The 26,607-nt window shown below is 48.4% G+C and overlaps 8 protein-coding genes across 8 annotated transcripts; 5 read left to right on the top strand and 3 right to left on the bottom strand.

The window, feature by feature from the left end:
• Positions 1-135: 135 nt before the first annotated feature.
• Positions 136-750, bottom strand: BKA55DRAFT_509592 (uncharacterized protein; the record flags this gene model as incomplete). Its single annotated transcript, XM_046187534.1, has 1 exon — positions 136-750. The coding sequence occupies one exon, from the start codon at positions 748-750 to the stop codon at positions 136-138; it is 615 nt and encodes a 204-aa protein (XP_046049748.1).
• A 4,949-nt stretch (positions 751-5,699) lies between these two features.
• BKA55DRAFT_565801 (uncharacterized protein) lies at positions 5,700-8,676 on the top strand. The gene is made up of 11 exons (XM_046192550.1): positions 5,700-5,977; positions 6,025-6,612; positions 6,670-6,763; positions 6,810-7,086; positions 7,139-7,442; positions 7,496-7,519; positions 7,566-7,622; positions 7,671-7,707; positions 7,754-7,990; positions 8,040-8,064; positions 8,112-8,676. The coding sequence occupies exons 1-11, from the start codon at positions 5,857-5,859 to the stop codon at positions 8,451-8,453; spliced, it is 2,106 nt and encodes a 701-aa protein (XP_046049747.1). The 5' UTR covers positions 5,700-5,856; the 3' UTR covers positions 8,454-8,676.
• A 72-nt stretch (positions 8,677-8,748) lies between these two features.
• On the top strand, positions 8,749-9,765 carry BKA55DRAFT_340553 (uncharacterized protein). Its single transcript, XM_046185750.1, has 3 exons — positions 8,749-9,169; positions 9,220-9,440; positions 9,490-9,765. Exons 1-3 carry the CDS (start codon positions 8,837-8,839, stop codon positions 9,581-9,583), a joined length of 648 nt encoding a protein of 215 aa, XP_046049746.1. The 5' UTR covers positions 8,749-8,836; the 3' UTR covers positions 9,584-9,765.
• A 288-nt stretch (positions 9,766-10,053) lies between these two features.
• Positions 10,054-12,307, bottom strand: BKA55DRAFT_509391 (uncharacterized protein; the record flags this gene model as incomplete). Its single annotated transcript, XM_046187521.1, has 2 exons — positions 10,054-11,086; positions 11,133-12,307. 2 exons carry the CDS (start codon positions 12,305-12,307, stop codon positions 10,054-10,056), a joined length of 2,208 nt encoding a protein of 735 aa, XP_046049745.1.
• Positions 12,308-13,836: 1,529 nt separating this feature from the next.
• Positions 13,837-15,255, top strand: BKA55DRAFT_565795 (Protoglobin-domain-containing protein). Its single transcript, XM_046192549.1, has 3 exons — positions 13,837-14,199; positions 14,304-14,574; positions 14,625-15,255. Exons 1-3 carry the CDS (start codon positions 14,100-14,102, stop codon positions 15,061-15,063), a joined length of 810 nt encoding a protein of 269 aa, XP_046049744.1. The 5' UTR covers positions 13,837-14,099; the 3' UTR covers positions 15,064-15,255.
• A 3,307-nt stretch (positions 15,256-18,562) lies between these two features.
• BKA55DRAFT_538367 (glycosyltransferase family 20-domain-containing protein) lies at positions 18,563-21,465 on the top strand (the record flags this gene model as incomplete). The annotated part of the gene is made up of 3 exons (XM_046190029.1): positions 18,563-18,724; positions 18,927-20,874; positions 20,924-21,465. 3 exons carry the CDS (start codon positions 18,563-18,565, stop codon positions 21,463-21,465), a joined length of 2,652 nt encoding a protein of 883 aa, XP_046049743.1.
• Positions 21,466-22,605: 1,140 nt separating this feature from the next.
• On the top strand, positions 22,606-22,961 carry BKA55DRAFT_688989 (uncharacterized protein; the record flags this gene model as incomplete). Its single annotated transcript, XM_046199293.1, has 2 exons — positions 22,606-22,791; positions 22,860-22,961. 2 exons carry the CDS (start codon positions 22,606-22,608, stop codon positions 22,959-22,961), a joined length of 288 nt encoding a protein of 95 aa, XP_046049742.1.
• A 195-nt stretch (positions 22,962-23,156) lies between these two features.
• On the bottom strand, positions 23,157-25,884 carry BKA55DRAFT_565786 (uncharacterized protein). Its single transcript, XM_046192548.1, has 6 exons — positions 25,535-25,884; positions 25,061-25,485; positions 24,699-25,014; positions 24,306-24,640; positions 23,893-24,255; positions 23,157-23,838 (listed from the first exon to the last, which is right to left on the bottom strand). Exons 1-6 carry the CDS (start codon positions 25,706-25,708, stop codon positions 23,304-23,306), a joined length of 2,148 nt encoding a protein of 715 aa, XP_046049741.1. The 5' UTR covers positions 25,709-25,884; the 3' UTR covers positions 23,157-23,303.
• Positions 25,885-26,607: the final 723 nt, after the last annotated feature.

Raw genomic sequence — 26,607 nt, 5'->3', positions numbered from 1 at the left:
AATCATTTTTGTACCCCAAACACCACGCTGCAAACTCAACACCAAAAAGAACACCACCAATATTGTAAAGAGTTTCGTTTAGCTTGCTGAGAGAAAAAAAAAAAAGAGAGAGAGAAAGAAGTTGCAACCATATTTTTATTCTGATGTATATTCCAGAATCCACTTGAAGTCTGGCTTGCCGCCAGGGACCAGTGGTTTAGCCCATTTGCCAAGTCTTGTCATTGTTGGCGAGACACTATACTCATAGGGATCAGAGTATTGCCCAGTCCATTGTGAAACTTTAGGACTTGCACCATGTTCTGTCATAGAAGAGTATTCACCGGTCCAGCCAGGGGTTTGTTTTGACTTGCTGGCTGGTGGTGAGATACTGCAGGTGCTTTTGGGCTTTGGCCAAGACTCCAAAGTGGATTCTGGTTCAGCAGTATGGTTGTAGTATTTATCCCAGGGGTCAACTGGGTTCTCAAACTGGTCTAGGTACTCTTGCTTCATACGCAGCGTGCACTTTTTTGCGTCTTCGTGCCATTCTCCCTCGAACAAGCTCCAACTTGGGTCTTCCTCCTCAACTGGACACTCTGTAATAAAGTCACAGTATGAGGGGAGGCTTGTTCGAGCAGCAGAGGTCTCTCCTGCCGAAACACTTGAGACTTGCTGAGAGGAGTAGTCAATTTTTGAGTAGCCCATTTTTTGTTTAGATGGAAGGGGCATTGACTTTGACTTTGACATATGACGAGTACGGCCAGCGTTGAGCATTGTGAGGAGACACATGGTATTGAAGTAACCAAGGCTCTGACTAGACCAGGAGAAATATGCCTCTACCAACACTTTAAATGTGCGGATACTGTCTTAAATGACGACAGGAGGACTTGAGTTGAGATAAGAAGAGAAAGAAGAATGACAGATGTACAGAATGCTGATGTTGATTTGACAGGAGGGTTGTATATAGAATCCCTCACCAACACATTGAAGAGTGTCGGGTTGTCAAGCAACAAAGAACTGAATCACTGTTAGCAACATGTTCAAGTCCCGCGGGCTCTTGAAAAGTGGCTTACAAGAATCAGCAAGTGTAGCGCGACGTTTTGATAGTGGTTACAAGTGTCTGCAAGACAGTGATACAGCAGTAAGAGCTGTTAGCAGAATAACTTGATGTGCTTGTAAGAAGAAAGCAGTAACCATGATGATATTTTTCGAGCGGGAAATCAAGGGAGTGTTTATGTTCAGTGACCCTGAAGTCTAATTTAAAATTCAGTGATACGCATACTTCTGGGGATAGTTACATAATTCTCTGTGAGTCTCTGGGGTTCGATATGCATCTATTGTAGTGTTAGGGATGGAATATGGGCATCCGAGGGTATGTTAGAGTTGCTGTATTGCTTCAGTATGCTTTGGTAAACGGGACTTTGTGCTGGTCTTGCTCAGACTTGGTTGGTGAAGACGAGATGGTGTCTAAACTGTGATTCAAGAGTCAGGGGCGAGAGTTTAGGCAGTCGTGGCGTATGAACGAACAGAGTTTAAAATTCTTTATCCTTAAATAATATGAGGCTCTTATCCGTCGCAGAATAATTTAGCTTTGCTGACTCACTGCACTGCCAGTATCCGTCTGGGATCCTATCTCCTTTAAAGTTGATCTCCCCGACCCTCTCCCCTTTGACACACTTTCCATCCTTCCCATACCCAATGGAACTTCAACATCTTCTGGCCAAACAACTGAATGTCTTTTCTTACTTCTCGTAAGAAATCAAGGTTCTGTCCTTCTCTATGGTCGATCTCAATACTAAGCAAGTCTATCACGATCCTCCACCCGAGTCTCTCACATATGTTTCTTGGTCCGCCCAGTCTCACGAACAGCTAAGCTACAAAAACGACGTCGAAGCGAGTTTTTAGTGTCACCTCAAGGCCGAACTTTTCTGTTCGCCATGGAACCTGTGACGACATGGGGAAAAGAGCCATCGCCACCCACGGAGACGGCGATTGAGTCATCGTGACAAGACCGTGAATTGTGGCCATTCTCGGCTGCGATGGTGCCTAGGAAACAGCGTGTGTGTTCATTCAGACTCTTGAGGCGCGACGACCATTGTACGGGGAACCTGGCCTTCAGTATGTAGCCAGTTACCTCAGCACAGTATTGGCGGGCGAAAAATAAGGACGAGCGCGGGACCAAGAATGTCGTGAACAGGTTGTGAACTGTGCGTACTTCAGCAACGCCTCGAGGCTTCAGATTCACCATTCTTTTACATTCTCGCTGATTCGAGAAACTACCATCTTTCATCGTATCAGGGCCGTAGCCCTCCTAGCTCATGAATATGGCATTGAGGTGCAGACCATCAATCTTCATGAGACGAGAGGCCATCACTTGCGAGGAATCCATTGGTGCGACCGAGCCTTCTCATTGAAACGGCGCATTCATTTCGGCTCCAATATTCTGCTATTACATTAATCGCAACCATTGCAACTTAGACCGAGAGCTTCAGGGCGTCAATCTCCTACATGTATGAAGCTAGAATATTTCTGGCGGTCTACCATCATGGCGTCGATCAATGCGACCAATCTTCACATCGACACCATCATCGATAAGGGTCCTCAAAAGATGCGTCTTGTCTGATCTATGACACTAATTGCTTACTAGATCTAGACCTGACTTTAGATTACATCATCTTTAAACTGGCTAGGCAAGTTACGTCCTCATGTTCAATCTATACCAAATCTTCATCTACTTCTTCAGCCTTTAGCACCACGTTACCAACATCGACATACCACAGGGTTCAAATACTTCATACACTCTCAGGGTATTATAACTCTCATACATCGATCCCTCTTCCATCATAAAGTCTCCAGGCATTTGGCCCGTCAGACGTCTCAACACCAAGCAATCGCCATCCCTCCACACTTCATCACCGATCACCCAATATCTTCAATTTCCTCCTAATACTCTTCATCCTCCCATTTTTCAAGAACTTCTGATTCGGCGACTCGACCACCTCCACTGGCCTGCTTTCCAGCTCGACCGACACAACAGGCGTCGACCCTGGTAGCTCAGCTAATTGTAATTCTGACCATGTCCCTCCTGATCTCAACTCATACCCTGAAGGCGGCACATAACTCGATACCGGCGCCAAGGGCAACTCCGCTGGTCTCGAGGGTATGTCGCCAACGAGTTCGACTGGTGACGACGATGATACGGCGCTGAGTGTTGCGAAGGATGGTCTTTCGGAACTACTACCTGTGGAGACAGAAAATCTCTCCTGTACCCATCTTCTTGTGAATCTTCGTGTCAAGTCTGGCGAGAGCATCTTGCCAATCTCCGTTTCGCTGTATCCCCTCGCTTTGAGACTTTTTGGAGCAGCGGGCTTGCCCCAGTCATCTTTGTGCTTGGTATCTGCATTGCGATTTACCAGTATTTCCACAATTCGCCGTCGTTCTTTGCTCAGCCTGCCCTTCCCTTTTAGCTCAGATGGTACGCATGTTATCATCAATGGGGTCTCGTTCGATCCGGAGACGAGGTTGACGTCGGCGCCTTCGGCTACTAACAAGCCGACCATGCGCTCGTTTCCTTTTTCGCAAGCTTTGTGTAGAGCTGTTTCGCCGTAGCCATCTGTCGAGTCCTTGTCGACGAACCGAAAGTCTTGTTCGTTGGGACAGGAGTGGTGAACGGGCTTTTTGATCTCTTCGAGCAGTAGTCTCAGTGTCTCATCATTATCACATCGATGCAATGGAGTACCGCCTTTAGAGTCCCAAACATGAACAGACCCGGAGATTCGTAGGAGTGCCTGAAGCGCGAGATTGTTGGAGTGTTGTACTGCTACGAGGAGGGGTGTATCACCGTTCGCATCTGGTCTTGCATGGTATACTATAGGTATCAGCTGATGGATGATCTCCATCTCGACGGTCGTATCGGCAGCAGCATCGTGAAGCGGTGTACTCTCAACAAAGCTCTCCTCCGGTATATGTAGTCTTCCCTCGACATCAGAAGCTTCATAGCCATGCTGGCGACACCATCTTATCGTGTTCGCGAGTGCATTCGGCTCCGAGGCTGGATCGTAGCCCAATTTGTCGAAGATGACTTTCTTGAAGGCATCCAAGTTATTCCACTGCCCCATGCACTCGTACTGTTCGCAGACCAGCATCGATATTCGTGGTATTCTGTCTTCGTACTCCTCACGGTTCGTTAAGTATGCGTCAAGCGACATTCTCAAAAACTCAACCGCTCCCTCTCGATCGCGCAGTTCAGCGCACAAAATCCCGACCTTCTCCTGTTCGGTACGAAATTCGGTGCCATTCCCGTGACCAGTATGTTTAAGAAGATTGGACTTGAGGTTCTGTAGCCTCTCCCATGCAAGCGCTTCGTACGAGTCCACAAACGGACTACATGCCTTGATGATACGCACATAAGTAATCTCCATGTCAACCAGCTCGGTAACACTAATAGCACTCGGTTCAATCGCCTGTATCTCTCCCCCATATTTTATCGCTTCGTCATGTGCCTTTTTTGCCATGATCGGCAGTTTGGCATCGTGCATTCGTTTCGCGCGTGATATCGCGGCCTCAAATCGGTATTGTAGTTCTATCGGGCTTACACCCGATGGTCTTCTTGGTGTTTTGTCTTTCTGTGATGTGTGATCATGTGGTGATGGGTCGGGAAACTCTCGTCGGGCAGCGATGTCGGCGACTTCGTAGAGAGCTTCTCTCCATTTGTGTAGATCGGTTGCTTCATCGGGGTCGAGTTGCTCGGGATTGTCGTCACTGATGCCTTCGAGGAATTGATGTACTCTACTTCCGGAGCTGTCGGTAGAGGGGTCTAATCTACATTGTGTTAGAAATATAATGACAAAGGAAAGGGGGCACTTACAGAGATAGTGCTGAAGCAGTTAACTGGAAAACCTGAACATTACGGCTGAGTTCTGTGAGCAACTCCCTATCATCCTGCAACCTCAGCTTCAACTGAACCCAGTATCTTCCTCCCTTCTTCACCGGTATCGTTCTCTCCAATTCTTCAAGATCACACAAGAAATCCCGGGTGAACCTGTCGATAGCTCTACAAAGATTCTGTTCCGGTGCCGTCAAACAATTCTGTCGCTGGCGTATTCTCTCCTCCATTTGACTCAATGACTCCTTCAATACGCTCCCCACAACTCTCCAATGCTCGACATGTCGAGGAGCGTCTTTGATAGAGCTTACAACTGTGTCGATCCGGTGCCATGCTGTTAGGCTAGAGGCGATGAAGCTTTGAACGGCTGAGGCTAACTCTGCCATCTTGGAGAATTTGGTATCATGGCGATGTTTTCTTGGGAAAAGTACAGCCGCGAAGATAAGACTGTGATGACGGATACGGGCTATACTGCATCACCCCCGCATTGGCAATCAGCCTGCGATGATCAGTATCACCTGTACTGTCAAGACCATACTGTACAACCAACACTCGCTCAACCCGTCAGATGATGATCCTTCCCAATTGTACTTTCAAGCATATCCCTGCATCAAAACCACCCGAGACAGTCGCCACTTAAACGAGTGACAGACAGGTCTGATAGGGCTGATATAGGCTTCCCCACGGGACAGTCACCAAATGTGGAGGTTTGATCCGCTGATCGACACTCGAGTATCTGCTGTTGGACATGGACATTGCGTAGATGGCCTCGTACTGTATTCCGGTGTCGTAGGGTCTGCCTTGGTTGTCATACATAAAATTTGGGGGCCAAAGTTTGGAATTCAGCTCAACATGGGAGGTGAGAGCCTTGAAAGCAGGGTTACATGAGGAGGTCAATTGGGGTCCAATTTGCTGCTTTGTCTTTCTTGATCTTCTTGTTTCTTTAATCAGTTCATGACTTACAATTGATGTCTTGCATTGGATGAACAACACGTATGTTCATCACCATGACGGGGCGCGATAATCGAGAACCGCACCAACCGAGTCTCAAGAAGAGATTGGAAGCATGGATTGAGAAACAAATCCACACTCGCGATGAATTCGGAAACTCTCTCGGTACCCTGTGCCCTCTGTTCCTAACATCACCAGACTGACTTCTCCAGCCGGCGTATCTGAACCTGTTCTTCGAAAAGGCATCGACACTCTCTGCAGAGAACTCCCTTCTCTCGAACGCGCCGAGGTCGAGCGAGCTGCAGAGGTAGCTAAGAACGGAAACTACTACTACCGTCTCTCCAAAGGCCTAATCACCAATCTGTCACCCGTCGTTGAGCTCACGCAAGATGAGAAAGAAAGTCTCGTAGCTGAACGCGAGCGCCTCTTCAGTCAGCGCGGCATGCTCATCATCATCTGCACAGTCTCTTTGGCAGCTTTCCTCCAAGGCCACGTTCAATCATCCATCAACGCTATGAGTCTTTTTGTCGAGACCGTTGGTATCGATATACAGAGGCAGGGCGACACACAGAGCAATGGGGCCGATTCGGCGGCTCAATGGCAACTTGGAGGTATGAACGCAATTCCGTTCCTCACGGCTGCCTTTCCCGGTGCGCCGCTTTCTCTACCGGTTAATTACTGCCTTGGAAGACGTGGTGCCCTTGGGTTTTCGGCTCTACTTATCATTGCGAGCTCAATTGGGTCGGCTTTTGCTGTGACATGGCAGCAGATATTGGGGGCCAGGATTGTTGGAGGAGTAGGTGAGCATTAGGCTCTCAAAAGCGGCAAAACATTGGAATACTGATACAACAGACTAGCTATGGGCATCAAGGCAGTCAGTGCCCCTATTCTCGCTTCTGAGACTGCAGTTGGATACTGGCGAGGTTCAACTATCCTGGCCTGGCAACTCTGGTAAGCCTCTTGCGATCACACTTCCATTGTCATTAACATACTCCAGGGTCGCTTGTGGTATCATGATCGGTTTCGTCATCAATTTTGTCATTGCAGCCGCGACTAATACTCTAGATGGTCAACCTAACGCTGGTCTCAACGAGCACGGAGGTCGATACCACGCTTTGCAGTGGATTGCTGCTGCGCCTGTTGTACCATCTCTCTTACTGTTTATCGCGGTTTGCTTCTGCTACGAGAGTCCTAGATTCTATATGCGGCCGGGTACGCCTAACTATAACCTCGATCGGGCTTTTCGCAATCTTCTTTCAGTTCGGCCGACAGGAGTGAGATCAGCCTACTTCATGATGCCTCAACTATCACTAACAGGTTTCTTAGCTTCAAGCCACTCGCGACTTTTTCCTGATCTGGTGGTCTACTCGAGATGAGGAGATACACCAAGACCATCGTGAGAAGAGTCGCCACGAGATTTCTCACCATTCCGAATACCAGAACGGGGTCAACGCCAAGAATGAGGACAGGAGAAGCAGAACGCTTGCTTCTGGTTTGACATACGCATCCCTCATCATCCTTGTCACGAGACTCTCTGCTGATCAGTTTAAGCCGCTGTTTACGAGACGAAGACTTAGGAATGCGCTCTGGAGTAGTTGTGTTGTTGCTCTATCGCAACAACTTTGTGGAAGTAAGTTATGGCGTCACGGTGATTGAGCCAGTCTAGCTAATCCGTGTCCCTAGTCAATGTGTTCGCATTTTATTCAAGTAAGAAACTCGAGCCTCGCGCTTGGGAATTACTGACATCCTTCAGACGGCATGTTTAGCGACTATGGTGTCGAGACAAGTATGGCCTACAGCTTAGGCTTTGGTATACATCCTAAATCGGTATAAATAACATGTTACTTACATCAACAAGGTGGTGTCAACTTCTTCTTTGGTATACTTGCAATGAGGTAGCTCTCAACGCTCAAGAAGTCTCTACGGTGCTAACAAAAACAGGTCCATCGATATCATCGGCCGACGAAGCTGGCTCCTATCAACGCTTCCCATGATGAGTATGTTTCTCATGGCTGCTACAATTTCTTACGCAGTGGCACCTCAGGTTGATTCTGGTGATCAACCAAAGCCTAAAGCAGACACAGGAGGGTCGATTGCTGGAATTATCTTTATCTATCTTTTTGCCGCGGCGTATAGTCCTGGTCTTGGGCCAATCCCATTCACTTTGGCATCAGAGAGGTACGTCCCCAGTACTCAGTCACTATTTACACTGACTCTTCATCTGTAGTTTCCCACTGAAAAACAGAGAAGCGGTAAGTCCATCATGTGCTCATCAACAATGACTTGCTGACTCTTCCAGGGCGCATCTGTCGCAATTTCCATCAACCTCTTTTTCGCGGGCCTTTTAACAATTCTTCTCCCTCGAATCAACGCCGTATTCGAAATGGCCGGTACACTAGGTTTCTTCACAGGTCTCAACATCGTCGCATTCGTGCTCATCTTCTTCTTCGTTGAAGAGACAAAACAGCTTACCCTCGAAGAATTAGATACAGTGTTTAACAATCCGAAGAGTCGATTCGCGCACTATCAGCTGACAAAACGGCTTCCGTTCCTATCGAAAAGATATTTGCTTTGGAAAAGGGATGCCGAAAGACCACTAGCTTATGATGAGTGGGCTGTTGAAGACAGACAATCAGGGTGATTGGATGGTGTTAGGCGAGGTGGAAGGATTTGGCTGGGCATGAGTGTAATTTTATGCAACTTTTCCATTCTTCTATGAGGATTCTAGCCACAGTGGATATTACTTACTAAATGGGTCATTTAGGACTATATTTGTTGTATATATCGAGGCTGGTTATGATACCTATTGATCTGATATCTACGGTAATATTCGCACGTCGTATTCAATTAAAGTTTAGTTCCCCATGGACCCCGCGCTAATGTCCAGAAATATCCGAAACATTTGGCGCCTGCACCTCCACTTTCCATGCCGACCTCGATGTGCCAACGTCATGCTCTCCACTGCGCCTCGAACCATCCATCTTCAACTCTTTCAACATCAACACTTTTGAAGCAATCGTCAAAATGGCTGGTCCTCACGAGTACTCGTACGGAAATCAGCAGCAGCAACAGTACCCTCCACAGCAACCGTACCCTAATCAACAGCAGTATCCTCCTCCGCAATACAATGCACCGCCCCAATATGGATACTACCCACCGTATCAAGCCCAACCAGCTCCTTACCGCCGCACTCCACGCCAGAACTTCGCTGTCGTGACTGCGCGGCAGCTCAATATCGCTATTCCAGTTGTCATTATCATCTTGAGTATTTGGTGGTCTCTTAGATCGCAGATATGTCCCAGCGATGTACCTGTTGGTCATGAATGTTCCTGGATGCTATGGACGGCGTTACCTGTTGTACGTAACCCTCCCATTTTTTATTTGAGCTTAGCGCTGATTGATTATAGGGCATTGCTTCATTGCTCTGGGCGGTCGTGATGAATATCTCTGCTCGTCGCGCCAATCACTCCATGTCTCACGTCCCGGTAATTGTCAACACCATCGTGCAGCTCATTCTTGCGCTCGGTGCAACGGCGTGTTTTGCGATTCTCATTTATCATATGGAGAACTACTCTGTCTGGAATCGAAGCCTGGAGGGTTCGATGATTGCACTTCTAGTGGTACTAGCGTAAGTAGACTCTTGTGATGATCTGGATAGTGTTGCTAATTGACTGCAGTATTATTAACTGGGTTTTGTTTGGGTGGTCAATCTACGAGATGAGCTTCTATCGAAAGGAGAGGCAGAGCGCAAACAGCCATATACCCATTTGAGCGGCAATCTGAGAAATCCCCTATATCTTTAGGGCTGTACCTCCACAGCACAAACAATTTGCAGTATGCGATTAATATTACTTGATCATACATTTTCGCATCGCATATTCCGACCGTGTCAAAGCTATCCCCGGCTTTCGGTCTTTTCTTTATACTTGTGAATACCCCTCTCGACATCATACCAATTCTATAGCAAAGGGAACAAGAGCATAGTCATTGGTTCTATAGCTTGCGCAATGCTCCTCTTGTTACCTATTCTTAGTATCTACTTTTGGGACAAAAACATGAAGCTACAATACCTGGTGCTATAGCTGTTACAGGACTCGCTAACCCCCATCCGGTCATCTTCTGCGGCGTCTCATTATCATACATAGATGCTGCCTCTAATCAACACCGCGTCTTTCTCATTGCCTTCTGTAGTAATGTAACACCTTGCTTCATTGCATCGATTCGTCTTTGACCCCAACTGCCTACAGATTCCCAGCAAACCCGCCATTCGCTGCAAATCGCAGCTGATAATCTCGAAGGTCTGCCCAATGTCGCAATTCCTCTTCCTCATCCTGCGATGTCATCTGTGACGGATCCTGTGCATGCGTATCGATACCACCTCCGGTGCCAGCACCCGTCTTTTCAAGCTTTACCAGAATATTGATCAACTGCGACAACGCCTCCTCTGATTTCACCGCAAAAGGTCCCTTTCGTTCAGGTGCATCGTTCAAAAGTGTCGATGCAACCTGTCGGATCTTGTTGATGAGTGATCCACCATTCGGTTCCATGTTTCGTTGCGAAATCGATCCCAAAACTGTGAGAAGATTTTGCACAATCAGTTCCCGCTCTTCCGACATGAACTCGTAAATTTCCTTCTCATCAGCATCCTGAGCTGCCTTTTCCTCCTCTGAATGGCCCTCGATAGGGCTGTTTTCCTGTCGTTGTTCTGCCATGTGGACATCCCGTAGGTCAAAGTACATTTCGACAAAATACGAACGTGTAGCGAGTTGTGAGACAAAGATGTTGGCTTTTTGAATCTCATACTGAAGATGCCTGCGCCGAGCGGGTTGGTTCTTGATCATATTTCGGAGATCGTGTGCAGGCTGGCTGTTAGGCCATGCAGGAGGCACGTATTGCATGCCAGAATCATCAAGACTGGCCATGGTATTGGCTTCAACACCGTGGTCTCCAAGCTGCAACTCTGGTGGTAGGTTATCGGTGATGCTCTTGGCTGCAATAAGACCATCTCGAAGCAAAATACGCTGGTCCGCCCAAGGAAGCGTGCTCATGCCATAAGCCAGCTCAAGACTGACAATACCGTTCATGGTAGTGTAAATGTCTATAGCGAAACGAAAGCCGGTCAACAGGGTGACACTGCCATCCTGTTGGTGGATGACTTCATTCGCAAGAACACAGATGTCATCAACGTTTTCCGGGTATGCAGGGTAGGGGAGGCTGGGTGTTGATGGTGCAATCACCATGTCTGCAGAAGATGCACCCAGTTGAGAAAAGGATCTGACAGATATTAGTAGAGCCGACTGCGAGAGGAAGAGATACTTACCGCACGCCAAGAAGAAGGCAATAAAAGATGCGCTTCCCAATTTGATCTTTGACATGGTTGAATGGAAGAGGATCTGGCGAACAGTTGTCATTTCCAAATGTCGGCAAATCACCAGGGTGCTTGGGCCGGCTGAATCCCAGCTCGCGGAGGAGGGTCAGGGTCTCAGCCATGAATTGACCAGAAGCATTCCACTGATGTGTGTATCCCGATGCCAATCCCAAGAAGTAGCTGGTCGCAGCATCGTCCAGAGTTTTCGGCTGTTTGAGTTGCCACTTATTCCCACGTGTAAGCAAAGCAATCTCACGGCATTTTTCAACCATGACGATAGCTCGAGGAAACAGATGGGTGCTGTGTTGTGCCTTGAGATGCTCTCTCGCGCTTCGTGGGAAGGATGCGACAAGGGCACAGATCATACTCGCTAGCAGACCAAGAAACTCGGGCTTTGTACGGTCCTCGCGGTTGGCGAATGACTGACGGAACGTAGGCTCGTGTGGGAATGGCGCAAGCGGGTGTATGTAGGTGAAGAAGTCGTCGACCAGCAGTTCCAACACTGGCATAGGCGCAATGGATTCGGCATCGACATTATCGGTGGAGATGTTCATCAGTGTCTTCGCCGCAGTCTGCGGTGATGGAGACAAAGATCCGAATACAGCAGCTGCCACCGCTGCAGTCGCCGATGGCACTTCGACCCGCGAGCGCTTGGCAGCTTTTGCGGCCTCAGCATGCTTGTTGGGTGGTCCCCGACGCTTCGTCTCGCGGTTGTAGGTGCAGTCTACACCCAGTTCTCGACACGGTCGGCAGGGTATGTTCGAATCGTCGCATTTGACCTTGCGCATACTGCACATGTCACAGGCCCGCCGAAGTCGAGTAAGCTTCGGGTTAATGGTCGGGTCGCGCATGACAGCTCCATTTCCAGGTATAAGCTGAGTAGGCAACTCGGTCGCATGAGGCATGCCGTCCGGAGGATCCATGGGCGCATGTGGCTGTTGGTGGCCTACAACTTCGGCGGCAGCTACGGCGGCATGTTGAAGAGCTTGGGGGCTGCTGATGTGGTGGTTGATAGCATGGGCCGCATCACTGGCGGCCTGGAGCATCTCGAGCCCATTGCTCGCGTATGCGTGAGCCGTCGCGGTCGCGTGGGAGTTTGGTGATGGTGGAGGTGGTGAGCCGGACATGGCGGCGAGCTGCCAGGCTGTGCCGGCCTCCAGCGGAGCTGGTGTAATCCGTAAGCGGGACCCTTGAGAATGGCGCCGGACTGGACTGGCTTGAATGGTTGCGGCCGTCGCGATGGCTGATTGTCGGAGGATTCCCGGGTGTTGGAGGGTGTTGAAGCGAGGTGAGGCCGATGAGCCGAAAGGAAGAATTTGGTGGGCGATGAGGTCACGTGTTTTCGTATCATATCAGTGATTTTAGAATCTGGCTACCCTAGACAGGTTTCCAGAACTGTGAATTCTGTCTTCAAAGCATTCATTACAGCACCTACCCATGCAATAATATATATAATTCCATCACTATGCCAAATACATTTTGGGGTCTATGATATTTGATGGTTTGTGTTTCTTCTTGTGTTGATCTAATAGTCTTGGTACGCTGTCGTCACGGTGTATTTGTTTTATTCTCTCGATGTTTATAGCTTGGCCCCGAACCTCTCCTTCGGCCGAAACATTAGTCTACAAAAATATCCTACTTTGTGCAACATTGAATGTAATCCAGTAATCCGTTGTCCAACAGCAAGGGTTGTGCAAATGGCTCATCGTGGGGTATAGATATTCATCTTGTGACGAAATCCTATCGGGAAATTCGGGAATCTGGCATTGTCCCTGCTTGCGGCTGAACCGCATGGATGAGTCGAGATTTCAGCATGGGCCTTTGTGACCCAGTACAATGCCATTTTAAAATGTGGCTCTGGTAAGTCGAGCAGTAAGCAATAAGTGACAGTTGATACATGTCATATAGCAGCATTAAAGAGAAGGGTCTTCACAAATTGAAGAGACATGAACAGGGACTTGTGTCACTTGTATCATGCCCGACAAGCTTCTAGATTCTGAAACAATGCCATTGTGTAGATCTCGAAAGACTTTCTGGAATATGGGATTGTCTGATCTAGCGCTCATCATCCATTTTTAGCTGTCGCTATCCGCCGCCTTCAACGGGTATTCGAAGCTTGAAGCTTACACCAATCACATTAAGCTGATTTTCCCTTTATGAATCAGCCATCCAGTCATTGATTGTCCCCGCAAGTCGCCGTCGATACCCACTCAAGCTGTCAAGTGTCAACTCCAGGTTCCTATATCAGACTCTCATAGATTAGACTGCCAGTACAATGTTATATCTCAGGATATCAACTTTCTATACTGCTATTCTCATAGATAAAATACAGATTTCCAATACATTGAATTCATCTCATCTCTCCTCGGGTGCGTCCGGCTGGCAGCGATAACCACAGACCCTTGAACAGACCCACTCATCAGCCCACCATCACCATCGTCTGATATATCGACCTGGCGTGATGCGCTCAGCTTAACAAACAACCAACGGAGCAAGGCGAGACTCGGGGAAGAGCTTTCATTTCATGAGCACGCGTATAATCAAAGAAGGGGAAAAAAAATGTTGTCATGGACAAGGGACTGAGGGGTAAATTACCAAGGATAAGCAATCCAATAAATACCGTGGCCTAGCTACTGTTCAAGACGGGAGATTCTGTATATTGATCTGTTACTTGCAAAGACTAAATCCTTCAAATTGACTTGCGTCACACGAGCTATTGCATCAGCTGAGAATTTTTCTGTTAAATACCGACTGTTCACTTCGCCCTTTCTCTTGCGCCTACGATCTGCGACACCTTCATCTCGAGACTTATACCCACAATCTAGTACAGGAGTCGATCTTCCAGATTCTGTTTCGACGATTCAGCGACAAACCTACGCATTTAAAACTCCAACCACCAAAGATAATACCGCATTCAATATGACTTCACGACCTATGAAGCACATTGATCGCGAGGATCTCTACACGAACCTCGAAGCCCGTGTTCAGTATCTTCACTCATTCCTCGACTTCTCAAGCCGTACGTTTCACCCAGCGTAAACATACCATGACTCGACACCAATCTCTCAATTGAGAGCAAATTGGATCCCTAACTCAAGCTCAACTAACGCTCTACGTTTATAGGTGACATTGAAGCTCTCATCACTGGCGCAAAATACGTCAAGGCCCTCATTCCCGCCGTCGTCAACATCGTCTACAAGAAACTCCTCCAATACGATATCACAGCTCGTGCTTTCACCACCAGAAGCACTTCCTTCGAAGGTCCTCTCGATGAAATCCCCGACGAGAACAGTCCTCAAATTCTGCACAGAAAGATGTTTCTGCGCGCTTACCTTATGAAGCTCTGTTCAGATCCTAGCAAAATGGAGTTCTGGGAGTATCTGGATAAGGTTGGGTATGCAATCCCAATTCCTAGAAGTTTATGGACATAACTGACTTCAGTAGAATGATGCACGTTGGTCTTGGCCGCAAGCACCCTCTTCACATCGAATACGTCCATCTTGGTGTCTGTCTCGGTTTCATCCAGGACATCATGACCGAAGCCATCCTCTCACATCCTCGTCTACATATCCAGCGCAAGACAGCTCTAGTCAAGGCCCTCAACAAGGTCATCTGGATCCAAAACGACCTCATGGCCAAATGGCATGTCAAGGACGGTGCCGAGTTCGAGACAGGCGATTCTGATATCGAGATTGAGCGTGAGGGCTACTTGCATGGAAAGCGCATCATTGGTGAGGGTAGTGGTTCTGGTACTGAGGATGATGCTTCTGAACATCATCAGCCAAACACCCCGTCAAGAATTCCGCATCCTAGTGGTATGCCCGCTGGTGGTGTGTGTCCCTTCTCGGGGATGGGTGCTCCAGCTGAGGATGAGGAGAAATAGGTGGCTGTATCTCAGGTGGAGATGATGGACTTTCAACAATACATATCTGGCGTTTGTGATAATGACCTATTTTGGAGGGTGGGATTGGGACACTCGGGGTTTAAGGAAATCTTTTTGGTGTATTTCTTTAGGATAGAGTATTAGTATGGGAATCATGGAGAAAGAATACCACGCCTCTTTTTCATTTGACCAGAAGCATTTTGGGGTCGAAAATGGCCTTTAGGTCGCAGATTTTGCATGAGAAGTTTGCATCTTCACCTTCGAACGCGGCATTTTTTCGAGCCCACAAGATTGTGGCTGCCCAAGCTACTTATCAAGGAATCCTCGTTCACATGGAAGTCAACAAATGGAGTTTTCATCACTTGCGTCATGGCACTGGAGCTTTTAGTCCTCCTTGGAGGGGCAGCGGGCCCACGATTGATAGATCACGATTGTTGAGTCTGGACCACTCGTCACATCAAGGTTCCTGGACGATTTCCAACTAGAGGCTCCATCTGATATTAATATGAGACAAGTGATTGGATCGTGATTGGGCTTCTGTAGCGGGATGACGGGCAGTTGAAGAGGTTTTTGCCATTGGCGGATCCTCGAAATGTGCCCCTCGGTGGGGTTCTTTGAGCTTTGAGCTCAAGCTCGAGATGATATGATAGACTTGACAACGAGAATGAAAAGGAAAAGAATGCTTGTCGAAGAAGGATTTGGAGAACAAAACGCTCACTATGGTCGTTGCTTCTGCGTGTGTCAACATCAGGAAGTTCTTGTCACTTGTAACGGCCTTACCGGGCCGGGATGTTGAGTCGCTGTGCGGTTCTAGACAGTCTCGAACCTCTTGGAAACATCAGTCAACCTCCAATGGTAGCTCGTTGATAAACCACACTGGCGAGACCGAGTGAGATGTACATATCGAATGGGCAAAACACAAAAAAGAATGCGGGTAATATGACATACCATCTTCAGAAGCTCCTTATAGGATCGCATATCATGGTGTAATACTGTTGTAACGAAGTTCACGAGGTTTTAATTGTGAACCAACCAACAAGGACATGTAGATGCAGCCCGGTTTTCCTATCAGGCAGCGGAAGAAACGAAAGAAGCAATTTTCAAAGTAAACAAAGCGACAATGAGGAAATTGCCAGTTAAAATGGCTCAAGTATGCATACTTGACGCAGCCACCATCGAAGATAATCTTCAGGCAGGGTAACAACCAATTATCAGCAACTATACCTCTCGATGATCGGATATTCTCGCAGAAAAGCCAGAATCTCGATAGAAACGTCCAAATGAAGAACATCATTTGCCGGGAACGTGCGGTCACGTTTGGCGGTGGATGGTTCAGATTATGAGAGTTGGATGATGGAGGCATGATGATGGCCTGGCCCGCCCATGGCGTGTGTGTTCTTTTTAGCAGTAGGTGTAAAAGCGATGGCGGGGTCATTTCGCACAGGGCGGCTCCGGGGGATAAGCCCCGGATGCGGCTCGACGTGAACGGGCTTGCACCGAAAGACGACCGGTTCACGGCTAATGTTGTACGAAATGCGCACCGTCTGTTTCTTAAGTGGGATTTGGTAAATGCAGCGTCATATTTTGTCAAATAGAAGCTTGGACTATGCTTGCGCAACTCAATACTTTTGCTGCATATGACAATGGCTTAGAAGGTTCGCAAAGTATCATGAGCTCTACGCAGTACGCTGGCATCTCGGGAGTGCACCTCCGTCAAAGGGGGTCTCACCGTCTTTTGTTTGGTTCGGTCTGGTTTGGGGGCACAGTTGCTAACTTGCTGGTGCCTCTGCCGTATTGCTTGTTTGTCGTTGGTGCATTAACCAGTGGAGACTTTTGAATAGCATCTTATCGATCGTGGAAGTGGATTTTGTCGATGATGATTAGAATTGGTGATTTAGGAGATGAGTTCCATGAGGCTGGAATGAGCATGGCAATTGAGCAGTACGAAGGGCTTGAACCCCGAACACATGATCTACTAGGGCCTGGATACTCTATTTTGACCTCAAGACATGAGGACGTCGTGAGAGGCGGTATCGCAACCACTTGATTGACCCTACGAAGAAACCTTCTTCGGTGGTCAGCGTAGGCTTGGATTGGATGTTCAGATAATGGGGAAGCTTAATAAACTAAAAAATGCTGAGTAAGAGCTATCAATGCTTTCTCAGCGGCTTGGACAGTTGAAATAAGCAATGAATGGTGTTTGTCGGCCGAATTACTTTCATGACCCCTCCCCCGCGATTATCCCCAACTCATGGCACGCACGGTCACATGGAAACAAACACCATGCGAGGCCCCAGATATCTTATTCTATCACCTTCTATATGATCCGATGTAGTGGAAAAGACAGTCTATAGAGGTGAACCTCACTAAGAGGGTGCTTCAAGTAGTAAGTTACTTGCACGACGAGAATTATCTCGTGATATTCTAGTGTTGCCAGAGGGTCGACGTTGAAGATAATGCAATGCTGGTCCTCTACTATACCTACAGCATGCGTGTTGATAGACAATGCTAGGTTACCTATTTCAGCCATTGAATGTTCAACTGTACCTGATCGGCATTCGTCTTCTGGGTTCACTCAAGTTGGCAACCCAAGTCAAGGCATCTTGGCAGCTGTCGGGCCTTTAAGAATTTTGCTCCGGCGCGTGAGCTAGAAGGTGTGCCGAGGGCTCATGATGCTGCGATAAAATGGAGAGATTTGAGTTTCTGGGGTAGGTAGACCTGGAGAAGTCACTTGAAGTGAAATTGTGAATAGGTCAACGTTTGAATTGTCGAGAGACATGTTCAATTGCTTTCAGAGTGATTTCAGAGACTTATTACCCACTTTGTCCAGGCTCAGAAAAGTTACCATGTGTTATTTTTATGCACCCGCAAAAAAGCAAGGCACCTTTAGCAGAGAAATGCCCCACCACCTCACTCACTGACTACAGCAGTTCCCGCCTGGATGGATGGCTCGTCTCAGCAACACACGACGATGAGTCGCCGAAACCGCCCGGCCCGACTTTAAGACTAGACTAGGCCATGCCTTGACTTGACTTAACTTATTATATCTCCTTGGGGCAGACCAGATACAGCTAAAGAATCTAACGTCACCGTTGCTGTCTCCCAAGTTACTCTTACCTTATCCAGCCTGTAGAATCGCTTCTTTTCCCTTCGCTTCTCACTCTTGGTCCCGCTCAACCTTAACCCATTCATCCCTCCTCCGCCGTAACTTTACAACCTTTCTCTCCTTTCATCTCCCAAACTCAACCACTCTTTGCTTCGCGCAGCTTGTATAGCCCAGCTATTTCATTCTTCTCTTCTATCCCGTCACTTTCCATCTCATCTTAATCACGGAATACGCGCGCATTACTATAACTTCCTCGCGGGAGAGAGACGGCGATCACCTTCCTCCGACAAGATAACCCCAAAGGAGACGCCAGCTGACATCTCCTCGTCCACGATTCTCCTCACCTTAATTCTCTCTCGAGCCTGATTCTCAGATCACATCTTGACCGGAAAAATGGCAACCACCAGCGAAAATACTGGCGCGCCCAACTTGCGCCGCCGCGAGTCCTTGTCCGAGATTCGAGCTGCCAACCCTGACTTGGCTCTGAGCGGTAACATTATCTCGGCTACCTTCAACACACCGCATTCTTTCGTCTATCGAAAAGGCGGTGATTGGGTATGTAACTGACTATTCACCTCGCTTCGCTTCGCTTCCTCAACATTTCATCTCGTATCAGTTACTGGGGTGCACTCTCGAGCTTGCATTTTCCCCTCTTCTCCAACCAAAGCTAGAGAGAGCTCCCTCCCTGCCAACTTCAGCTCCCCTCCCCTCGTCACATGAAAATTGAGCCGCAACTAAACTTTTGCTCGCCTTCCAGGACTTGAAAACTCGTCGCGGTCAATCCGCTCTCTTTGACTCCTTCGCATACCTCTCCTCCGACGCTACTCCATGGAATCACACCGTTGTCGCTTGGACCGGCGAGATCGACGCTCCAACCGATGACGTCGTTTCTTCGCCCGGCACGCCCGCCCCAAACACTTTTGGTGCGACATCGCTCAACGCCCTCTCTGCACCCGTTCCCATTGACGGCAACACGCGCCTACCGACTCCTCCTCCAGTTGATGGTCTCTGGGTTCCCCGCGAGGACCAAGAACGCCTCGAGTACCGTTTGTCACACAACAAGACCATCCGCACCTACCCAGTTTGGCTCTCCGATGAGTCTGAGGCCACTTCTGAGGGTATCCTTCTCAAGGACCAGGCCCGCTGGCGACGATATGCTGAGCACGATCTCTACACCCTCCTCCACTACAAGCAACATGAGCCGACCGATGGCCGACGCGAACGTGTTCAATGGGCCGATTACTATAGAATGAACCAGAAATTCGCCAACAAGATCATCGAAATTTACAAGCCTGGCGATATCGTCATTATTCACGACTACTTCCTCATGTTGCTTCCCAGCATGTTGCGACAGAGAGTACCTAACATGTACATCTCATTCTTCCTGCATTCGCCCTTCCCCAGTAGCGAATTCCTCCGCTGTCTGCCTCGACGAAAGGAGGTTCTTGAGGGTGTTTTGGGCTCCAACCTCATCGGCTTCCAGTCCTACAGCTACTCTCGCCATTTCCTGAGCTGCTGCACACGAATCCTTGGATTCCCATCCGATACTCTCGGGATTGATGCTTATGGAACTCGTGTCCAAGTTGGTGTCTTCCCCATTGGCATCGACGCTGCCAAGGTTGAGAGCCACGCGTGGACCGATGCTGTGACCGCCAAGTATAACGCATTACGCGAGCTTTATCACGGAAAGAAGATCATTGTCGGACGTGACCGTCTGGATAGTGTCAGAGGTGTTGCCCAGAAGCTGCAAGCTTTTGAGCGCTTCCTTGAGATGTACCCTGAGTGGCGTGAGAAGGTTGTTCTCATCCAGGTCACCTCGCCCACTAGCGTCGAGGCAGAGAAGGAGGACCTTGAGGACGACACAAAGGTTGCGACCCGTGTCAATGAACTTGTTATGCGCATCAACGGCATGTACGGAAGTCTGGGCTTTTCTCCAGTCCAGCACTACCCCCAGTACCTCAGCCAGAACGAGTACTTTGCTCTTCTGCGTGCCGGTGACATTGGTCTCATCACCTCTGTGCGTGACGGAATGAACACCACAAGCCTGGAGTACATCATCTGCCAAAAAGAGGGCAATGCTCCTCTTATTCTCTCAGAGTTCAGCGGTACCGCTGGCAGTCTCAGCGATGCCATCCACATCAACCCCTGGGATCTCAGCGGCGTTGCTGAGAAGATCAATGCCGCTCTCACCATGTCCGAAGACAAGCGACAAGAGATGCAGTCTCGTCTGTACCGACACGTTACTGAGCACAATGTGCAGTCCTGGATCACTAAGTTCATCCGCAAGGTGTACAATGTCCTTGGCGACAGCAGTTCTGCCAACTCCACTCCTCTGCTAGATCGAGCTCTTCTTCTTACTCAGTACCGCTCAGCCAACAAACGTCTGTTCATGTTCGACTACGACGGTACCCTGACGCCCATCGTGCGCGAGCCTAGTGCTGCAGTGCCCTCGGAGCGTCTTATTCACACCCTCGACCTGTTGGCATCCGATCCCAAGAATGCTGTGTGGATCATTTCGGGACGAGATCAAGAGTTCTTGAAGCAGCACCTTGGCAACAACAGACGTCTTGGATTTTCAGCCGAGCACGGCAGCTTTATGAAGCACCCCGGCTCAGATGAGTGGGAGAACCTCGCAGAGAAGTTCGATATGGGATGGCAGGCTGAGGTGATGGAGGTCTTTCAGAAATACACCGATAAGGTTCAAGGTTTGTACACTGACACAAGTTCTACTAAACACACACTGACATAAAATAGGTTCCTTCATCGAGAGAAAGCGATGTGCTTTGACCTGGCATTACAGATTGGCCGACCCCGAGCAGGGCATTCACATGTCGCGAGAGTGCCACAAGGAGCTCGAGTCGACAGTTGGTGCGAAATGGGATGTCGAGGTAATGCCTGGCAAGGCCAACATCGAAGTCCGCCCCACGTTCATTAACAAAGGTGAGATCGCCAAGCGTCTCATCACCATGTACCACACACCTAGCGCTGGGTCTGAGGACAAGTCTGGGCACCTCGAGTTTGCGCTGTGCATGGGTGACGACTTCACGGATGAGGACATGTTCCGTAGCCTAAATGCCGCTTCAGGCCCTGTGCTGGACGCCAACCACGTCTTCACAGTCACCGTCGGTGCGAGCACAAAGGTTACACTGGCTAAGTCGCATCTCCTGGAACCAGAGGATGTGATCGAGTGCGTGGCTCTCCTCGCTGGTGTCCAGGATGCGGGACAGCGTCTTGGTGAAGTGAACCTCGGGGCGCTGAGCGCTGTTGAGGGACATATTCCTAATAACGAGCGATAATGACAGAACGAGTATCATTTTTCCAGGCGTTTTTGGACAAGATGAAGACAAGATAGACAGGTGGTGGGCGTATGGCATGGATAGTGATGGAAGACGAAGAAGGCTAGTATACAGAAAATGGGAGGACAGCGTGGAGATGCGCACAAGGGACACAGTTCTTAGCGTTCATATGTTAGCTATCGCACATGTCAATGATAATGAGTTAGAAGCCAGACAAGTCTATTGATGGGAGTGGTTCATGTGTGACCGACGATAAGTATCGTATGAACTCCCGTATCGATACAATGCTCATGGAATGGCCCAAACTTCCAACTTCTGTGTTCATTGTGCCCAGGATGAGAGAACTTACAATTTACGAGAATGCCATTCAAACTTTCAAATAGGTAAACGATACATGATTATGTATCATGATGTGAACGAAGTTATCCTCAAGTTCGCCAGTAACACAGTAACAAACTTCACTACCTCTGATTTGTAAAGGAGTATCAGCTCCGCTTTGACAATGCTATTCCATGTCAGTTTTTACTTATTTATCTTGACCCATGGCACAATGAGTATTTGATAATTCCAGAGATCGGATGTGGATTATGAGGTCGGCGAGCCAACAAGCATAGCTTCAAACTGGCAGGATCCGTTCAGCAAGCTGCCAGAAGAGTTGAGATGTCAAATCTTTCCATATATGAACACGAATGAAGTAATAGACCTTCAGGTAGCGTCATTTTACTGCGACTTGGTCGAGTTCCCCCCTGAATGCTGATGTTCTCGGGTCTGACCAAGGCGTGACTTTCCTTGGTGCTTCGAATAGGACCAAGGGAGGCTCACCACCAGATGATAGGAGCAGTTCCATGATACTGTGGGAAATCAAATGACGAGGGCTATCTGGAGAATCGAAGAGATATTCAAGATATCAGACCAGCTGCACAAACTCAAGGTCCATAGAAGCACCGCACCAATGTGTCGCGGGTCACCACAAAGTCTTTCTTCGAATCCTCACTTTTAAAGCCTGGAGTTCAGACTTGCTGGGCAAAGGCTCCTTCCAGGCTACATGACCCCAGGTATAGACCTGACTCTGGGACTGGGGCGTCATGTAAGCGTGGTACTGCCGTTGACGGTGGGCTTTACGTTCTAAGGTATATCACAATGGAGAGAAGTACATTTCTTGAACCTGAATCGGTAAAGGAGGAACTGATAGCGTCTTACTACGCATATATTATTGAGCATGTGTCCTGTACTGAGGCGGATACCTTTACTCTGAGTTCTATGACCGGCGAACGCCTCACCAAAGTCAAGACCTTCAGCGACTGGTGCTGCCTCTGCATCATAGAGGTAAGATCCCAACCACAATAACCGCGGTATACTATAGTGATATGGAGGATACTGACGCATACTCCTAGTTTCAAACGAACAAGTCAAGGAAATTTCTGCCCCCCAGCGACTTTTGGTACCCGGGTTATTATACGAGCCCCAATGCTGTTCCCTTACCTGATGTCATCTGAGAGGCTATGGAGCTTCAGCATTGCCAATATGACGCAGGCAATGAGAAGCGTGATATCGACCGGGCTGAGGACCTATTATACCATTAATTGCACCAAGGGACATGTTGGGTCAGAAAGGTACACGGAGTTACCAAGACTATATCAGACAATCTGAGCTTGCCTGGAGGTTTGAGGTATTTCAGCTTCGTGAAGATCCTTGCAAATTAGACTTCTCATTATTGTATAATGTATCATAAGATATATATACCCAATAACACACGTCTGCGCGCTGCCGCGCCTTGGCCGCGTAGTAACGCCAACCCGTTTATCTAGATATACATATGTATAACTGGTTTACATGATCTAATACAGTCCCGTCTCGCTAGGAGCCAGCGTCGAAAGCAGGCCTGTCATGGTCAAACGATCCTCACTCTCATCCGAATTAGCCTTTTCAACAATAACACTGTGATCCCTAACCTTGACACCCTTCAAGTCCCCAACGCCTTCTCCAGCACCGTTAGGCATATACTCCCTCGCATACGAAGGCAAATTGACCTTCTTATTCTTTATCACAGACTCAATGGAGTATATAACCTCCTCCGCCACCGGAAACGCTTCTCGAAGCTCTATGAGTGCTCGACACGCTTTTATAAATGTTTCGAGTTGGATGGGGCTCTCTTCAATGGCGAACAGGACTTTGAAGGCGCAGACGGAACATGCTTGTATAAGCCAGTGTTCGCTACGGATAGTGTATAGAGCTCGAAAGTGCCAGATCGTTGACATAGCGTTTGTTGCGTGGGCGTAGGATGTCAGGCGTGGATGAAAGGGGCCGAAGACGGATTTGGGGACGTCGTCGAAGGGTTGAAGAACGCTGACTACTACAAGGTCCGCGCTGAGACTGGATATATATTGGTTACCAAGAATCCTCTGCTTCATCTTGTATAAGACTTACTGTAGTAGTACAGCAGAAGGTAGAACTGCATTCTCAGCCCTTAGCTCTTCGGGCAAGGAGAACTTCCACTCCATGATTTTAGAGTACAACTCTACAGCACGTCCTGAATTCTGAGACGGTGAAACTCCCTGCTCCAAGGGAATAAGGAACTCGAGAACCTGCTCTGTAATTTCTGTAAAGTTACATTCGGCCTCAAATATCTCACGCTTCATCGACCGCTGAGGCGCTACGGAAACAGGATACGAGAACCACCAATACTCTGGATTCTCGGTTCTATTCAGCGGCGAGTTTTCTTCTTGCCATGTTTTGGCTCGTGCGGGCTTCTTGATAACGAGACGGCGACATAGACCGTGCATTGGTTTCCTGGGCCACATGTGTCAGTGAAATTGGTTCAACACGAGCACATTACTTACCAGTCCCAGACGTAGAAACCCCATTGTATCCAAGACAAAGCGTGTGCTTCAGCTCTCTGTCTCGAACCGGCAATAGCAGTATCCGTAGAACGATATATATCATCAAGTCTTAGCGCCATGTACCGCGATTGCATGAGACTGTGGAACTCCAGTGCCGTTTCTCCGTCGCCTAGAGCGGCTTCATACACATACATAAGCGCTAGACCTTGTGCCAGCGGCAATGAAGGCCGTGTGTCTTCTTGCTTCAGACATCGGATGGCTTCTTGGGCAAATATCTGTCCTCGGGTGCTTAGTTCGTCTGGCATGCTGAATGTGATCGGGTTTGTCGTGTAAAGCTATATTCGTGGTTTCAGTCAGGAGGGACTCTGAAAGAGGTTGGTAAAGCCTACATACGCAACTAACGGCCAAAATGGCATTTACGAGAAATGGTGAGCAGAATCGTAGTTCTGAGGGTGCGCCTGATGTCGTAGGGTCGAGGTTCTTTAGATCGTCTTCGAAGATAGTTCGGTCGATAATACGGTTACATGCTGTATCCCAAGTCCAAAACAGTAGCAGCAAGTGACTTAGAAATTTGTCGTCTTGTATGACGCTCGTCCATCGCGAAAGAGGGAGTATATGTCCTTGCAGATCAATGGTTGTAGAGTCTTCGGAGGCTCTGCGCTGGGGTTCTCGCCAGGGTTCTTCAAACGCGTTGCCAGGTTGGTCATTTCTGGGAAAGATTAGACAGAGGTTTGGGGTCTTTGTGGTGTACTCACGAAGCTGCGAGTCTGGCCCTTGTCTGCTGTTGGGGTTGGGAAAGGTTCATGCGTGCTGCTGAGAAGGTTGGTGAGCTGGCACTTCCAGAAGTTGTAGCACTGTTTGAAGTATTGGCGCTATCGTTTCGTAGAAGAGGATGTGCCTGTTGTCGAGACGTAGGAGTGGCCAAACCCCCGCCTTGAAGGTCCTCAGTAACACTTTTGACGTCTTTTCCGGCTCGTATTCTCCGCAATATCTCGTCTGTTTCATGAGGCTCTTTGTTCTTCAGCGAAGAGTAAAGACTCTCGTGATCAACCATTCGTTCTTTCAGTTCATCGTGTTTCCGTTTCATTGCTGCGGCCTCGGCTTCGTAGGGGTTGCTGGCATAGTGACATTCTCGGCCAGCAGTGATGCAGCCAGAGCACCTCGGCCTTTGGCCATTACACTACAAAAGTCAGTACGATACCTGTCTTTACCACAGAAACTCCTACGACCTTGGCTTTGCGTTGTCTGCAAGCTTGGCATGCAGTCTTGACAGAGATTCTCTTGGGTATGTTCAACTTGGGTGGAGGTCTTGGTGAGACTCCTTCTCGAGTTGGGCCTGGAAGAAGAGTCCTCAATCGGCCTGCAGAAGAAGACGACGACGACGACGCTGGAATATCATCCATATTTATCCTCAGAAGAAATGGGAAGCTTGGGGGTGACGAAGCGAGTATGAGTTGCGAATGATGCGAGAAGTTGGAGCTCTCAACAATCAACGACAGGCATCTTGAATGGATCAATCAAAAATTCAACCATGCGTGACTGGACAAATGAAGAGGCGAATTGTTATTATGTACTGATTTAATTTGCTTTTCCATGCCCTGTAAACTCGACGACATTTCGTCTATATATGATGTATATGCTACGTCACATCTGCCCTACTTGGCTCCGGGGCTTTTGGCAAGCGAATGTGAGCTTTATTAAGATCCATTTGAGTCAGTCACCGGCCTGGTAGTGATCGACCTTTTCGCTGGTACATGTAATACTGACGCCGGATATAAATCCCCTGACTTATAATCCCCACTGATGTCTACCTTATATCGTGGCGGATATTCTGAGTTATGGTCACATATGCAACTTGAATATATAAACACTTCGAGATCAAGCTTAAACTCAGTTTGCATTACAGCTCAGCTCTACGTCTGAGCAATCTCACCGCTGTATAAAACTATAGATATCATCATGAACGTCAAGAAACACACACCAGGCCTCCTCCTCATCAATCTGTAAACAGAGCCGCGACTCCATTGCCAAACCAACTGCTTCCCTGATAAAAGAAAAGGTCATGAGAATCCTGAGACACATGTCTAAACCAAGCATCCCAACAAACGCCAGCAGAAGCAAGAACCAAGAAACCGCTCAAATCACAGGGTATCAAATTCAAACCCATCCTCCAACCCCACAACACAAGCGTCAAACGTGACCAACACGTCTCCCAACATCCATCACCAGAGTCTAGCCCCGAGAATTCCAACAATGACGCAACGATGTTCGACAAAACCAACCCTGCCGTTATCGCAAGATG

This window comes from Fusarium redolens (genome assembly GCF_020744475.1).
Source record: "Fusarium redolens strain MPI-CAGE-AT-0023 chromosome Unknown BKA55scaffold_7, whole genome shotgun sequence".
In the NCBI taxonomy this organism is placed as follows: domain Eukaryota; kingdom Fungi; phylum Ascomycota; class Sordariomycetes; order Hypocreales; family Nectriaceae; genus Fusarium; species Fusarium redolens.
The sequence above is the reverse complement of the archived record's forward strand: the minus strand, read 5'-3'. Positions and strand labels throughout refer to the sequence as shown.

Coding starts and splice junctions, on each gene's coding strand:
- BKA55DRAFT_565801 (XM_046192550.1), top strand. CDS start 5,857: ATGTTCATCACCATGACGGGGCGCGATAATCGAGAACCGCACCAACCG. Junction 6,613..6,669: donor CAGGATTGTTGGAGGAGTAG/GTGAGCATTAGG, acceptor ACAACAGACTAG/CTATGGGCATCAAGGCAGTC. Junction 7,623..7,670: donor GGCCTACAGCTTAGGCTTTG/GTATACATCCTA, acceptor TACATCAACAAG/GTGGTGTCAACTTCTTCTTT.
- BKA55DRAFT_340553 (XM_046185750.1), top strand. CDS start 8,837: ATGGCTGGTCCTCACGAGTACTCGTACGGAAATCAGCAGCAGCAACAG. Junction 9,170..9,219: donor TATGGACGGCGTTACCTGTT/GTACGTAACCCT, acceptor GATTGATTATAG/GGCATTGCTTCATTGCTCTG. Junction 9,441..9,489: donor GCACTTCTAGTGGTACTAGC/GTAAGTAGACTC, acceptor AATTGACTGCAG/TATTATTAACTGGGTTTTGT.
- BKA55DRAFT_565795 (XM_046192549.1), top strand. CDS start 14,100: ATGACTTCACGACCTATGAAGCACATTGATCGCGAGGATCTCTACACG. Junction 14,200..14,303: donor ATTCCTCGACTTCTCAAGCC/GTACGTTTCACC, acceptor CTACGTTTATAG/GTGACATTGAAGCTCTCATC. Junction 14,575..14,624: donor GAGTATCTGGATAAGGTTGG/GTATGCAATCCC, acceptor TGACTTCAGTAG/AATGATGCACGTTGGTCTTG.
- BKA55DRAFT_565786 (XM_046192548.1), bottom strand. CDS start 25,708: ATGGATGATATTCCAGCGTCGTCGTCGTCGTCTTCTTCTGCAGGCCGA. Junction 24,256..24,305: donor GGTTTCTACGTCTGGGACTG/GTAAGTAATGTG, acceptor CATGTGGCCCAG/GAAACCAATGCACGGTCTAT. Junction 23,839..23,892: donor CCTTCTGCTGTACTACTACA/GTAAGTCTTATA, acceptor ATATATATCCAG/TCTCAGCGCGGACCTTGTAG.